General features: G+C 39.1%; 1 protein-coding gene across 1 annotated transcript in view; it reads right to left on the bottom strand.

The window, feature by feature from the left end:
- The window catches only part of LOC139711924 (ubiquitin-associated and SH3 domain-containing protein B-like), a 54575-nt gene extending 40020 nt beyond the window's left edge, over positions 1–14555 (bottom strand). Inside the window, exon 1 of the mRNA XM_071623769.1 lies at positions 14437–14555. Within this exon, the coding sequence (XP_071479870.1) occupies positions 14437–14549 (113 nt within the window). The 5' untranslated portion in view covers positions 14550–14555. The remainder of the gene's footprint in view (positions 1–14436) is intronic.
- Positions 14556–15181: the final 626 nt, after the last annotated feature.

Below are 15181 nucleotides of genomic sequence, written 5' to 3'. Positions count from 1 at the left end.
TAGATGCTAAAATAAATTGGGGATGTTTGCTTTCACGTTCAGAAATGAATAAGGATAACATTTAGCTCCGTGAGATGCAAAAATGAATGTCAGTTCTTTGCTTTTACATTTGAAAAAAAAATAATTAATAGGAACATTCGGCTCCGTACGGTGTTAAAATACTAGTAAATGTTGGATAATTGCTTTTACAATCAGAAATGAATAACGGTAACTTCCAGCTCTTTATAATGCCAAAACAGATGTCGGATGTTCACAAATGTCTGCAAATGCTCCCACTCTATCGTTTCAAACGTAAGTTTCGACCACCTAAATAGGCATCAACTTTTATAATAATCTATAAGCCTATTTGCTAAATCTTAGAACTCAGAATAACGGTAAGATGATTAAATTTTCTCTTCATTTATTTTAGACATGGGTACATGTATCACTTCAGTAATACTTAATATTTCATTTTCTATGTTCAGTAGGACCGATTTAGTATTTCTTATATTTTTCTTGATTTTTTTTTCGGGCCACCAGATTTTACTTTCGGGCCACCAAAAAATAAAAATTAATGATTTTGGTGGCCCGATCGGGCCACCAAAAATAAAAGTTAGTGTCGAGCCCTGGATATAATTCTGATACAAATAGAAAATGTAAAATCTTGTTTTCAAAATTGGTACAGTTTCAGACTTTAATACTTAAAAGAACTGGTTTGTATGTTCATGATATTCTACCACCTCTCACGCTTTACAAAGTAAAGTTTCAAAGGTGAGACACTAGTTTCAATCAGGTTTCTCCCACACATTTCTCAAATCATAGGCCTACATCACAAAATAGCCTTTTTTCCATTTTTTTTTTTTTTTTTTTTTTTTGGGGGGGGGGGGGGGGTCTTTTGTTTATCATTTTTTCTTAAGCCCTACTGGTTCTTCATTTTGACATGATTGTCTCATTGACACCGAAAAAGATGAATGATAGAAAAATAAGATTTTTAGACTTGAATGCATCGTCAGCATACTGCGGGTGCTTGTGATACATGTCACATTTGCCAAGAACGAGGCCATAGCCCAGTAAATGCAGAATCCCAAATTGTCAAAACTCCCTACCATGGAAGGGGGTTGGCAGCCCTGATATATTTTGTATACCATCTATAGGCTGTAATTCGAGAAAAGGGCCCCTAGGGCATAAAGTACCAAAATTGAGTTTTTTACCTCCACATCGTAGAATGAATTCTGAGGTATGAAGCATATCCAGGCAAGGGTTAGAGCAAGGAGGTACTAGTACCTCCATGGTTAGGGTAAGGGCTTAGAGATTGGGTTAGGGTTAGCATTAGGTTCAGGATTAGGAATAGCATTTAGGGTTTGGGCAAGGGTCTGGGGTAACTGCCCACAGGGTAATTGCCCTAGACCCATAACTATGTAGTTTTGCAAAATGTTTTCTGAATTCCACTCCTAAGTGCCTCAATTATGAAATTTAAAAACATGTTTTGCCCAAATACTGCACCTTTAGGTGCTTATCCTTAAATTATGCATTTGCGCGCAGCTATACTACAGCAAGTTGAAATTTTTTGCGCGTATTGGTTTGTAAAACTTCCGTGCCATTTTATGGCATTTATGCGCGACAGCGCTAAGGGCCATTTCTTGTGTCATTGTCAATATGTATGCACACCTGTAGCAAACAAGACTGACAAACAAACTGACGGACAGCAAATTTACAACCTACATGTAATTGACAGACAGACGGATAGACAGCAGAGATTAATTCAACTTATTATTATTATTATTATTATCATTCAAGTACACTTACATGCGTGAACAAAACTGTGATCCACAAACAGTCACCTCCATGACAAACTAGTGATCCCTGCGCTGGCCAAACCTGAACACCTCCCATTGGCCGATCAAAGGAGGCTTGCCCGTTTGCTAAACGTCCTCAAAGTTGAATGTTATTGGGGTACGAAATCAGTAGAGCAACCTTGGCTAATTTAAGCGCAGCAGCACCGGATCACTAGGGATGTGCCTATCTAAGATCTATCTATCTATCTATATATGTGGGGGCAATTTTGGGGCTGGAATGTTTGTAAATTAATGGCATTTACAGCCACTTTTCTCCCAGTTTCCTTCCTCTCCTCCTTCCTAGACTATCTCTCCCCGCCTGACCCCATTCGTAATTTGGGAAAGAAATAAAAGTAGAGGTCAAAGAACTCTTCCCAAACAAACCTCCATTTAATAGTAGGCACACACACAAACGGCAGACCTGCAGTCTAGATATAATACGAAATATACCTTATCTCTCCATTCAAGCTACGATACGTGATTGCACTGTACAATGCGGAGGAAACCTTACAGTGAAACTTCCCGTGTGCGGTAATAAAGTCAAGTACAATTTCCCAATGCAATGGAATAGTCTACAGATTGAGAGTGTAGTAAAACTGAGCACTGCATACAGTGTATTCACAGCGTAATACACTTTAATAAAAACTTTACACTGTGTATTAGCTGCCTTGTAACCAGTAGAATACATACATTGTACCATACGTCAGAGCATGAATTTCTCACTCTTGGATGTGGATTACAAAAATTTTTCCTTGTTGATCAATGATGTCTACCATCCATTGAGGATATATCATGTTTGATGCATAATTCGCATTTTATAGCCATATTTTCTCTTGAAATGGGACTATGCTCAAACATTGCTTCGATGCTCAACTATGATTTAATCAAACACAAAACTGTATCACAAATCCAGAAAAAGTGTCATGTTCACACCACATGGCATATGGTGTAATCAATTCTTCTATCAATGCAAAAGTTTCTACCATCCTTCTCACAGCTCCAGCCTCTGTGCCGACTGGTCAAATATTATGCCAGTTCTCTCTTCATACAGCGTTCTTTATTGTTTATTTATTGCTCAAAACAGATCAGCAACTATTAAAAGGAAATACTGTAAAAGTGGTTTCTTTCGCGGTGGTTTTATTTTCACGCTTTTCACACTTTGAGGTTGAACCGCGAATTTAACATCACGCGAAAATGTTTTGAACTCGTCGATTGTTACAACGTTATCATTACCGACCGCAAATTTAAACACACGCGAAAAAGTTGGCACCGATGGAAACCGCGAAAGTTTCTGTACGCGAAAGAAACCACTTTTAAAGTATGCTTGATGGCAGTGTTTATTCTCAGTTTTCTCTCTTCATTAGGCGCGGTCAGACTGGCAAAAGATCGAGAAGTTTATAGACCGATTCGGGTTCGTTGAGGGCAGCAGACAATTTGTGGCACTGGGCGCAGCCATGAGCTCATTTTGAGGTGTCTTTTAGCCGACCCCCCTCCTCTCCCCCACCCCCCGGGCAACATGTTTATCGCGCACTTGTAACAAAGGTTCGCGCACTAAGCAAGCGTTCGTGCACTCAGTACGAGACACCTATTGGCTAAAACAACCATGCATCAGTTTTTCATTCCGCGCGCTGAAGGGGATGGGGGAGAGGGGAGGGGGGGTCGGCTAAGACACCGCAGTAATGGCGCTGCCCATGCCAAAAATACACATACATGTAGCGCGTCACAGAATCGGTCTATAAGGTCACGATCTTTAAGATCTCGAAGTTTTGCCAGTGTGACCGCAAATTTCTCGCGAAACTTCCCGCGAAACTTCTCGATCTGTTTGCGGGCGGTGTCTCCGAAGCACGAGGCCATTGTCATGTCTAGCCGTGCACTGTTACATCACAATCACCAGCCATCGGATGGCGCGCTCTTTCTTGCATGCGTACCAATGGCCCAAACTTCGCAATCTTTAACTTCTGTGGGTCAGTTTGACCTTTGGGATACAAGGTGGCCATTTTTGATGCAGACAAAGTAGAGAGCTCTCCTCACTCTGAAATTCAATATTGCAGCATCGCTGAATGTTTCCTCGGTTGTGTGAATGAACAATGATTCCAACTGCAACTGCAATACCGTGTTTGTAATTCAGCATTCTATTTCTCGATAGGTGTGAAAATGGCCTTAGAGATTTAGACAAATCCCCAAATGTCCTCTTGCTGGGTATTGGCTCCCACTGCTGGTTTGATTAGTCTGGCAAAACGACCATCTGCTTGCTCCTGTTGAAATCATTATAGCATTATAGCCTTTGACATTATGAAAACTACATATACCAGTTGTTATAGAGGGACACAAACATAAAAAAAAAAGAATAAAAAGGGCCAGAGGTGATTGATTCATTCCAAGTTTAACCCGTTGAGAACAAGTTCTGAGTATACTCGGGCAAGCGTCTATGGGAAATGCGTGATGTAGCAAAATCAAACTGTCCTCAACAGGTAAAGGACGAGTAAACAAGAAAGCAGAACAACAGCACAGCTAAAGCTACATAGGAGCAATGTTCTCCAGTCAATTCTAACAGTTTTACAGTTGCAGATGATTATTACTTTAATTTGAGAATCTAACATCCAGTGCTCATTTATTTGAAAACCAAGGCATTTCTTTTTGATATTTTGATGAGTAATACAATGTAACTCATACACTAGTATACTCCCCCTCACCCAAAACATTTGATACAGTGATACCAACACAAACTTTCCTCATGATTACAAAACACAGCTGTCAGACCACTTTGCCACTTCCGAAGGCAGGGTCTGGTGTTAAAAAGCTCTGAAACTAAAAGCTTGGGCGTAAGTGGTTTTGCTTATGCAACTGGGGCTGCATCTGAAAAGCTATTACCTCCATAATGGGAATGCACGCAGCGGGACCAGGCCGTGATAGGCAATTAATGATATCTCGAATTCCTCGCCACTTCCCCATTTCCTTCCTACACCGCAGCTTGTGGAATGAGCCCAGTGTGCCTGATTACTAATCCACACACAGTTTTATGAGTTAAAAATGACATGTTGGTTCACTGCTACCGTACTTTGGGGCTACCAACATACATGTGTACAGTATCTGAAGATGTAAAAACTCTGTATATCATTTATGTGTATGTATTTTTCTGATTATTAACAAACTCATTTTGTTTTGTTTTGCTAGTTGTGGTGGTAGATAAGAAGCATTTGTTTGTTCCTCATTCAAGTATACAAGTGAAGAGTGAAACACAAAGTATTTATTTTGAAATGCAAACCAAGAAAAAAAAAATTTGTTATGTAAAATCTATGCACATTAGGGTCATTCACAGAATTATGACACTGTGGGTAAAAGTTGCTCAGTAAATGTGCACAAAGTCATCCATTATAATGGCAAGAAGAGACTGCTCAATAGACTGCAATTTTTGTGATGGTCACAAGAAGTTTGCTGTCAGATTTGTATCAGGGATATGTAATACAGAAATTCAAGGTACTCAAATTATAATGATTTTTTGTTAATTAACTAAGTTACTAACAATGACGTACGGTTCATACAATAGTTATGCTTACATGCAGTTGCTATTAAGAAAACTTGAAGTTAAGATCAAAAACTTAACAACCAATGAATACATGTACAATGTAGCTCCACTCATGAATTCACGGTGCGGGCTCACACACGCACCTTACAAGTGAATCCCACTCAATGATTATACTGGAAGTGCAGAGTCTTTGCTACAGGTTGTATGACCTTATGCCCATACAAAATAGCGCAACTGGAGGTTGAGCTGGAAGAAGCGAAGTGTACGATAACTCAAAGTTTTTTGATTATTGTGTCCATACGGAGCGAAACTGCAAATGGGGACCCCCTGAGGCCCGTGGATAGAGCATAAACCCTAATAAGATGTCTTGTGGTTCTAATCATTTATTAGATTTTAAGACTGTTAACTTTTAAGTGGATCCACACACAGCTACACTGTACTTAAAGGACAAGTTCACCTTCATCAACATAAGGATTGAGAGAATGTAGCAATATTAGTAGAACACATCAGTGAAAGTTTGAGGAAAATCAGACAATCCGTTCGAAAGTTATGAATTTTTGAAGTTTTTGTGCAGTAACCGCTGGATGAGAAGACTACTGCAGTGTATGAATAACTTAGATGTCACATGCGTACAACAAAGGAAAATATAAAGAGAATTTCACAAAATTCCATCTTTTGAAAAAAATACACATTCCCCTGACTCGTTACCGACAAATGTTATGGGTAATATTATTCCCCCTGCCTTTAGAAAGAGGCAAGTCAAGAGCTCCTTTATTATGCGAGAAAAGTGGAAATATGTTGAATTTTCTTTTACATTTTCTTTATACTGTTGTACGCATATGACTCACAAGCTGTAGTAGTCTCCTCATCCAGCGGTTCCAACACAAAAATTTAAAAAATTCATAACTTTTGCATCGATTGTCCAATTTTCGTCAAACTTTCACTGATGTGTTCTACTATTATTGTTGCATTCTCTCAATCCTTATGTTTATGAAGGTGAACTTGTCCTTTAAGTAATCATCAAGAGTTCTGTAGTGTTCGACCTAAACTACCTAAACTTAAAGGACAAGTTCACCTTCATAAACATAAGGATTGAGAGAATGTAGCAATATTAGTAAAACACATCAGTGAAAGTATGAGGAAAATCGGACAATCCGTTCAAAAGTTATGATTTTTTAAAGTTTTTGTGCAGTAACCGCTGGATGAGGAGACTACTGCAGTGTACGATGTCACATGCGTACAACAATATAACGAAAATATAAAGAGAATTTCACAAAATTCCATCTTTTGAAAAAAGCACACATTCCCCTGACTCGTTACCGACAAATGTTATGGGTAATATTATTCCCCCTGCCTTTAGAAAGAGGCAAGTTAAGTGCTCTTTTATTATGCGAAAAAAGTGGAAATATGTTGAATTTTCTTTTACATTTCCTTTATACTGTTGTACGCATATGACTCACAAACTGTAGTAGTCTCCTCATCCAGCGGTTCCAACACAAAAATTTAAAAAATTCATAACTTTTGCATCGATTGTCCAATTTTCCTCAAACTTTCACTGATGTGTTCTACTAATATTGTTGCATTTTCTCAATCCTTATGTTTATGAAGGTGAACTTGTCCTTTAAAAACAGTGTGTGAACGTACTGTAGCTAACGTCTCTGGGTGCATTTAAGATCATGTGACCTTGCACTGTGTCCATAGCATCCTGACTACAATTCAATTTGCTTTAAACTGTGATGGCACTGTACCTATTTGTAAGGGTACATTGAATGAAATATAGTTATTGCCATACAGTTTGTATGGCAAGCCTTTGAATAGGAAAATCAGGATGGGGGAGAAAGAAGCATTTTTTTCAAAAAACTAGAAATGTCGCTATGGCGACTGGTATGCCTCCGCCATAATGCATGATTCTCCTAGGTCTAGATAGTACATGTGGACAATGTACTATCTGGCCTTTGACCCTTAAATTCATAAGATACCGGTAATCACTGTCAGGCAGAACATGCATACACGCCTTGTATGTAGTACGTTTCAAGATAACTTGAGCCACTTCTGAGATATGGAAGAAAAACTTAGTTCAGCACTTTCATTTGATCTTTGACCTTTTGACCTTTGAGGCAAAAACAAAAGAAAAAAAATTTCCAGAGAATCTCTACTAGGTTATACATGCATACACCAAGTGTAAAAAAAAATAATAATAATCCTGCTGGCACTGCATAAACATGAGGGAAATAGTAAAATTTTGAAGTGTTGCCCTTGACCTTTGACCCCATGAACCCTAAATTCTCTAGATAATCACTGCCAGTCAGTACATGTATGTTCCATGAAGATACCTTGAACAATTTCCAAGGTACAGAGAAAAAAGGTGAAGTTCCGGTTTTAATATTTTCACATGTAGTTGACCTTTTGACCTTTGACTTCATGACCCAAGCTTTCACCAGAGAATCTTAATAGGGCAATACATGTATATACTAAGTTTCAAGAAAATATCTTCAGGCATTGCATAGATATGGTGAAAATAGTGAAATTTTATGTATTTGACCTTGACCTTTGACCTTGAGCATGTGCACCCAAAAGTTGATAGGCACAACTTCACTCCCTAATACACATACATGCCAAATTTCATTGGGATACCTCAAAAGGTTTTGATAGTTACCCTGTCCACAAAATTCATTACGGACAGACGGAAGGACGGACTGACGGACGGACGGACAACCCGAAAACATAATGCCTCCGGCACCACTTCGTGGTGGAGGCATAAAAATGTACGGCCTATGTGGTGTGAGATTTTTATATCAGTTTATGGTTTATTGGCAAATAAATGCTCCTACCTGTACATCAGTTTCTATCTCAAGGCTACACACACAAACACACACACACACACACACACACACAAGGTTACCAATATTTAGACAAGGCACCTTCGATGATCTGCCACTCAAAAGCAGAGTACTAGCAGAGGTATTAAAAACAAAAGAAAAAATCACTTCAACAGATCAGCTGAAATCTCTGAAAACAGGCCCCTAGTCAATAAGATAAAAACAAACTGTAACATTTATACCAGGTTCAATTTTATCTTTGCATTCTTTTGATTTTTCACCAAGACTTTCACTCTACTAAAAGAGGAAATTAAGAGTTTTAGGTTTCATGATAACACCGCAGGATGAGCACAGGAAACATGTACAGTTGTATTGGTCCATCACTTCCCAGAATGCACTGCCAAGTGCTCTTTGAACGAACATCAAGTTCTAAAGATACAAGCTGTACCTCACCCAACACTTGCTAGACATGGGAGTCGACAGAAAGTCACTGACCACAAGCAGAAAGAAAATCCGTCTACATTCTTCTTCTCTGCCCCCCCCCCCCAAAAAAAAAAAAAATTGACAATAATAAAATATAAAAGGAGTTGTCAATATCTTGTAAATTTGGTTCCAGAAATCCGCCTACATTCAACAGTACCGGGTATTAAAGTGCTCAATCCTACTTTTGTAAAAAATGAGAATGTCAGGCTGTAGTTGGAAACAGCTAAATGATGGAATGGTAGCAAACTATTAGAATACAAGTCTTGAAAAGAGACTAGTGTGTAACTTTGACCGACTGTTTTTAGTCAATTGTAATGGAAAAGGCAGTTCCCCCACCCCCCCCCCCCCACCCCAAATCTATTGGTGGCAATTTCATGTAGAGCACCTGGGGGTGGGGGGGGGGGGGGGGGGGATGGAGGGGGAGTACCACATAAACACCCGGTAGCAAAATATTTTTATATCCTCTCCAGGGGGGAAAAAAAGGCTCCTCAATGATGTGCACACATTAAAAACAAAATTGAATTTGAAATAGATAGGACAAGGCCCGACAACAAAACAGGCATCGGATTTGATCAAGACAATCTTCATCTTATCATAAATTTTCAACGGGTCGGTACAGATGCTGAGGAGAGCACCATCGGTACTCATCAGAGAGCACCGAATCTTCTCTGAAATGACTTTTAGATACACGCTATCAATCACCTGGCTCCATCAATTAACAGTCACAGTGTCTGATGCTGTACACTGTAACACATGATCACACGTGGTGGCATGTACAATGTGTATGTATAGGTGTAGGCGTCACGTCAACACTTGTGTAGCAGTAATGGGGAATGCACAACAAGCATCATGCTCATATTTGGTTGTTGGTTTAAATGTAAACAGTGCTCAGAGTGCTTTAACCCTTTCTGTATCAACGAGTCAAACATGCTCATATTTCACACTATAGGCTACAGCTGTACTACACAACGTATGTGTACATGTAGGGATAGGAAATTGATGTAGCATGCAGTGGGTTAAGTAGAATATCAGCTCAGTCAGGTTGATGTATTCTCCAAGAGTCATCACTGGATGAGGAAACATGCCAGCATGACTTCGGATCACACATACTTGTACATTTTAGATCCCAAGCATTTCATAACAAGTACTATGATGACTACTGTAAAACATATTCGCGGCATGAATTTTTCGCGAATTGGAGCCGACGGCCTTTTTTGCGGCATGAAATTTTCGCGAACTGCCACTGGCATTCAATGCGTATAGTGTAGACAAGAACTTTCGCGTGCATTTTAATTTTGCGAATCTTGGCGCTCGTGAAATTCGCGAAATTAAAATGCACGCGAAAATTCCTCGTTTTACAATACAGGGGTGTAGAGATGTAATCCATCATCATTCATGATTTCCTGTTGAGATTCAATGACTGCACAAAACTAAGACCGTTTTCACACCAATCGAGACACATTATCGCAATGCTGAATTACAATTACAATTCGAAATATGTAGTTTGTGCACATGTCCTAGGAAGGTTTTGCGAATTCTGTAGTTTTTAAACTCAGGGCAAGGAGAAGCTACATTTGTACGGTGTGGCTTCTTTCTGAGTCTCCATCTATCACTCTTAACCCATTGAGGACGAGTCCGGAGTATCTCGGGCAGGTGTCTATAAATAGGATGTTGTAGCAAAATCAAACCATCCTCAATGGGTTTAAGTAAGTAGCATGTACAGTACTTTGACTGCAGTACAAGCATTTCAGGAGTGCAGAAACAGAAACAGTTGAAAGGTCACCATGAGCTCCGCCCCAAAAAACGTGTTTTGGAGGTCAATCCCCCCACACGACTGCTTCCTACTTGTACCATAATTCTGAAACACCTCTGGACCATTATTTAAATCACAACTGGAATTTTACGATTCAAATCACCCTCCACAATTCCAGCTTGCATACCGTACATACACTGCATGTGTGCCACGGTTAAAATGTGTATAACTTGATTCATGATTCTAGTGGTGCGTCATTGAAATACAGACTGTGTTTCAAATTATGCACTCTCAGTATGAGTGAAAACGAAAAGTACAGGTATGCCTTTAAAGAGGAAATCCACCCAAAAAATGATAAACTCCAAAAGAAAGAGAGAATTATTCCCTTCAGAATGATACAAAAATGACAAAAATCAGAAAGAAACTTAACTTTTCTTTCTTTTTTTAAAATCACTTCTTGACCAGTCCTTAAATGAGCAAGTTGACGATGTCATGCTCTCACATCTTTTATTCATTTCATAATATACACTGTACAGAAATAACAAAAAATCTCATATTTTAGCTACAGGTATAAACATAAGACTTGCCTTAAAACCACCCAAAATTAAAAAGAAAAAATATGTTAACTTGGTATGGGAACATGCTTACTTGTATTACTTGTATCACTTTATAGCCAAATATAACTAATTTTTTTCTGACTTAACACATACCACATAAAAGAAAAAAAAATTGTGAGGGTATGACATCATCAACACACTCATTTGAATATTGATAAGAATTTTGTAATCACCTACCATTTTACAGCAAATTCATGACTTGATACTGATTCTATAAGCAGTCATTAGAACTGCCTGTGGTGTACCTGCAAGTGCCCACATTACTTTATATGTGGATGCATGTGGGAAACCTACAAGTAGGTATCAGTTGTATAAAGGTATAAAGGGGTTAAGAGACATACCCTGGTACATATTTGTATGGGGTTTAATCATGATATATTGTGTCATGCAGTTTGTGTTGAGCCCTATTACCAATGGGTCCATCTGGTATGCCATTACTGGTTTCAGTATCGAATCGAGATATTGCGGGCTGTCTGTCAACTGTCGCAACGTCACGATTCCTTGTATGAAGCATCTCTTGACTGACAGACTGAAAACAACTGCCTTCTGAAATTCTTGTGAATTTTTTTTTTTTTTTAAAGGGTGGTATTCAGTGGTTGTAAAAATGCTGAAGGCTAAAACACCATCTGATATCATAGAGAGTATAGAATCACTTTTAATGTGTGCGTGCATGTTTCTTTTTCCCTACCCGGTACTCTAAACTTTATGTAAAGAGCTACACACTTTATGCCTTTGGCAAAACCCTGTCCATTAAATTTACAATACTTTTTGATTAGCAGGAGGCATATGTGGAACTGTTTGACCTTGAAACAATAATAAATGTCCATCTTTTTCTTTGCTCCAACATTTTATTATTGCAAAACTAGACACATGACTATGATGTTGATACAGGCACAGCATATGTGCCAAAAGGCATCAAAGTACCGGTACACAAATCTTCACAGTGTACTTTCTGTACGACACTCAAGGCAACGTGCGTGAAATATAGACCCAATATAAAAAAAAAAATCAAGCACTTTACGATAGGTTCATTCTCTCTTAAAGTAAAACTTGTGATCCAAGGAATGCGAAGAAGACAGGATGCCTAACTAAACTATTGTAAATTGCTCTGTCTGTCTTTAGAAAAACTCCTATGTGTACATGTAGATTTAAGGATATAAAAGAGGGCAAAGGTGAAAAAAAAGGTGGCTTCAAAACTTTTTGCTTGCTCGCTTCGGGCAAGTATTTTTTCTCATTGTTCCAAAACACCTGCCTGACTTTACTTAAATTTTCACTTGCTCTGGGTAATTGGGCAAGTGCTTATAGTACCACCTTGTACGGGCAAAGGGTTGTTGCAAACAGGTGGTCACTATACAAAGTAGAAGGATCGATAGTACCACATTAAAAACTTCTGTCTAGTCATGACTGTTTACAGATCTACATGTAGGGCCTACATGTACCTGTACATTAATTTATTTACACTAGTTAGCACAAAATGTTTCGGGTGATGTTCGCTACTCTGAAGGTTCGCTTAAAATTGAAAAATGACAAGAAGATGCACACGAACGAATCTTCAAAATTCCAAATAATAGTTAGTTTTCAAATTAGCAAACCTTCTGTATAATGAACTTTTTTTTCATTATGAGATTAATGAATTTTCAGAATAATGAACCTTACTTCATCCCCCCCCCCTCCAATTACTGGTTAGTGATAAGGCAGGTTAGAGTAACGATTAGGGTTAGGGTTAGGGTTTGGTTAAGGGTTAGAGTTTGGGTTACGGTTTGGTTTAGGGTTGAGTTTATGGTTAGGATTAGGTTCAGGATTAGGGTTATGGGGTCAGGGGAATGGTCTGGGTTAATTGCCCTAGAACCAAACAGTATTGGTTTTGAAACCACATGAAAAGTATTTCGACTTCACAATCACAATTCCAAGTTTCTTTAACCCGTTGAGGACGAGTTCCGAGTATACTCGGGCAAGGGTCTATTGGATATGTGTGTGTTGCACGGCAAAATCAGCCTGTCCTCAATGGGTTAAAAAGCATTGCTTATCATGGAATTTAGTCGAATAATCAGGACATGCTATTAAAAAAATGATGATCTCAATTCATCTACGCATACATGGTGTCATTGTTCATGCACATCGTAAACCCATCTCCATCCCCCAGCTCTCTATTGATCCCTCTCTCTCTCTCTCCCTCTCTCCCTCCCTCCCTGTATTTCTTTTTCCTGTGACTTTTATGGTATGTGGCATACACATGGGAAACAGCTTACCTGTTACATGTGCTACAAAGATAGACCAATGACAATGGTCTATGTTAACATCAGCAATGTTACCTGTATGTTTTGTAAAATTATCTAAAACATTCGGTTTTATCATCTCATATCATAACATTTAACAATATTGCACTTGTAGGGGTTTTCAATATTTTTGTATCATATTGTCTACAATATTGTACACACTCTTATTCTCACTGGTAAACTTTTATTCAGATCAAGTGGTGGATACAGAGACTCCAACCCTCCCGTTTTCGAAGGGAGATCTCCCGCCGAAAGCCCATTTTCGCAAAATCTCCCGTTCTCCCGTTTGAGATTTGATTTCTCCCGCCCTGGCTCTGTGTCTCCCGGTGGAAAGGATTTCTTACTTATTGCTAATGTTGAAAAAATAAGCCTTAGATAGCACCAGAGAACATCTAAAACCCTAGGAACTTCGCGCTTCGCACACATCAACTTGGAGTCTCCCGTTTGTAAGGGGTTTCAGGCGGGAGAATCTCCAGATCAGAAGGTGCTTGGGGTTGGAGTCTCTGTGGATACCCGTTTTTATGAGTCTCTTTTGGAAGCTTTTCTTTTCATACTGGCTAGGTGTCTGCATTATTAATTCACCCAGTTTAAAAGGCCATCCTAACCCAAGTACTAGTATTTTAATCACCATTAATCAATCTATGCTTGACTGCCTGCACCATTATCACAATTGTTGTGCAATAGTTCTATATGATTATGAATATTGAGCCACCTGCTGAGTGCTAGCTGCTGCAGCATGCAGTCATGTAAACTCAATACTCATGAACAACAAAAGATGAAGGATTTGTTGTGTTTACATTTTGGATTTTTTTTCTAAATGATGCTGCAAAGCACAGGAATTTCGGGCTATTGCATGGTGGTAAGATGAGACAAGGAATATGATAATTTTCAGGATTGTGCGTGTTGCTAGCTACACCAAACCTCACTTGTCTACGTCCTCAGTTTGGTTTCGTTTCGCGGGGTTACTCGATTCGGCACTTCCGGGTTGACTTAGCCCGATGAATACGGGACGCGGCTCCCTGCGGAACACCCAAAATCATAACATACCTCTCGTGGGCGTCATAATGCCTATTCCAGCAACCACCGTGTAATCAACGTCCCTGAAAACGTTATCCCCCATCCATAAAAACCCATATTTCTGTACTCACACACGATGTTTAGGAAAACCCATGGACATCAGCAGCTCCAGGGGAGTTACACTCTGCCTCACGCTGGCCTTCCGCATGGTTCGACGATGGACGTTCGAAGCTTGAACTGACATTTTGCCCCGGGTTCAGCAGCAGCTTATCGTAAACTTTGTGTTCCGATTGACAGTCTCGAGGATTACTACTTTCTGTATTCTTCCAAAAGATGGCGCTCTTCAGAAAATTCTGCAGCGTTGTCTTTGTCAACAATCAATGTAAGAATGACCCAAGTCCTTCATTTTTACATTCATATAAGATTTAACTCATTTATGTCAGGCACTTCCGGGGGTAATTAGGATTTATGATTTATACACAAGATGAGTCCATGCATAAGCTACAATTTCCCATGTCAAACTGAATTTGGCTAAAAATTGGACTTGTGCGGGGGTCGTTCTTATATTCAGGTCTTCAATATTTCTCATGTCAAACTTGCCCAAATTGGACTTGGGTCGTTCTTACCATCAGGTCTTCAATTTCTTTGTTATGTGCCATCATCTCTAGACCTTAATTCTGTGTATGCAACGATCTTTTCCAACGTTAGAATAATGTTATAAAATAGCATGCTTCAACAGTATCCTCTTTTAGTAGGGCCTCGAGACCTTAAACACAACTGAGATATTTTTCGGAAAATTTTGTTGAGGATAATGATTTATTCTCCACGCGACAGCTCATTCAATGGGCGGCTAAAAGAACTGCTAGAAACGGCCGG

Source organism: Diadema antillarum, unplaced genomic scaffold, assembly GCF_040938485.1.
Source record: "Diadema antillarum isolate AM-2024a unplaced genomic scaffold, OU_Dant_1.0 seq00001730_RagTag, whole genome shotgun sequence".
Classification (NCBI taxonomy): domain Eukaryota; kingdom Metazoa; phylum Echinodermata; class Echinoidea; order Diadematoida; family Diadematidae; genus Diadema; species Diadema antillarum.
The sequence above is the reverse complement of the archived record's forward strand: the minus strand, read 5'-3'. Positions and strand labels throughout refer to the sequence as shown.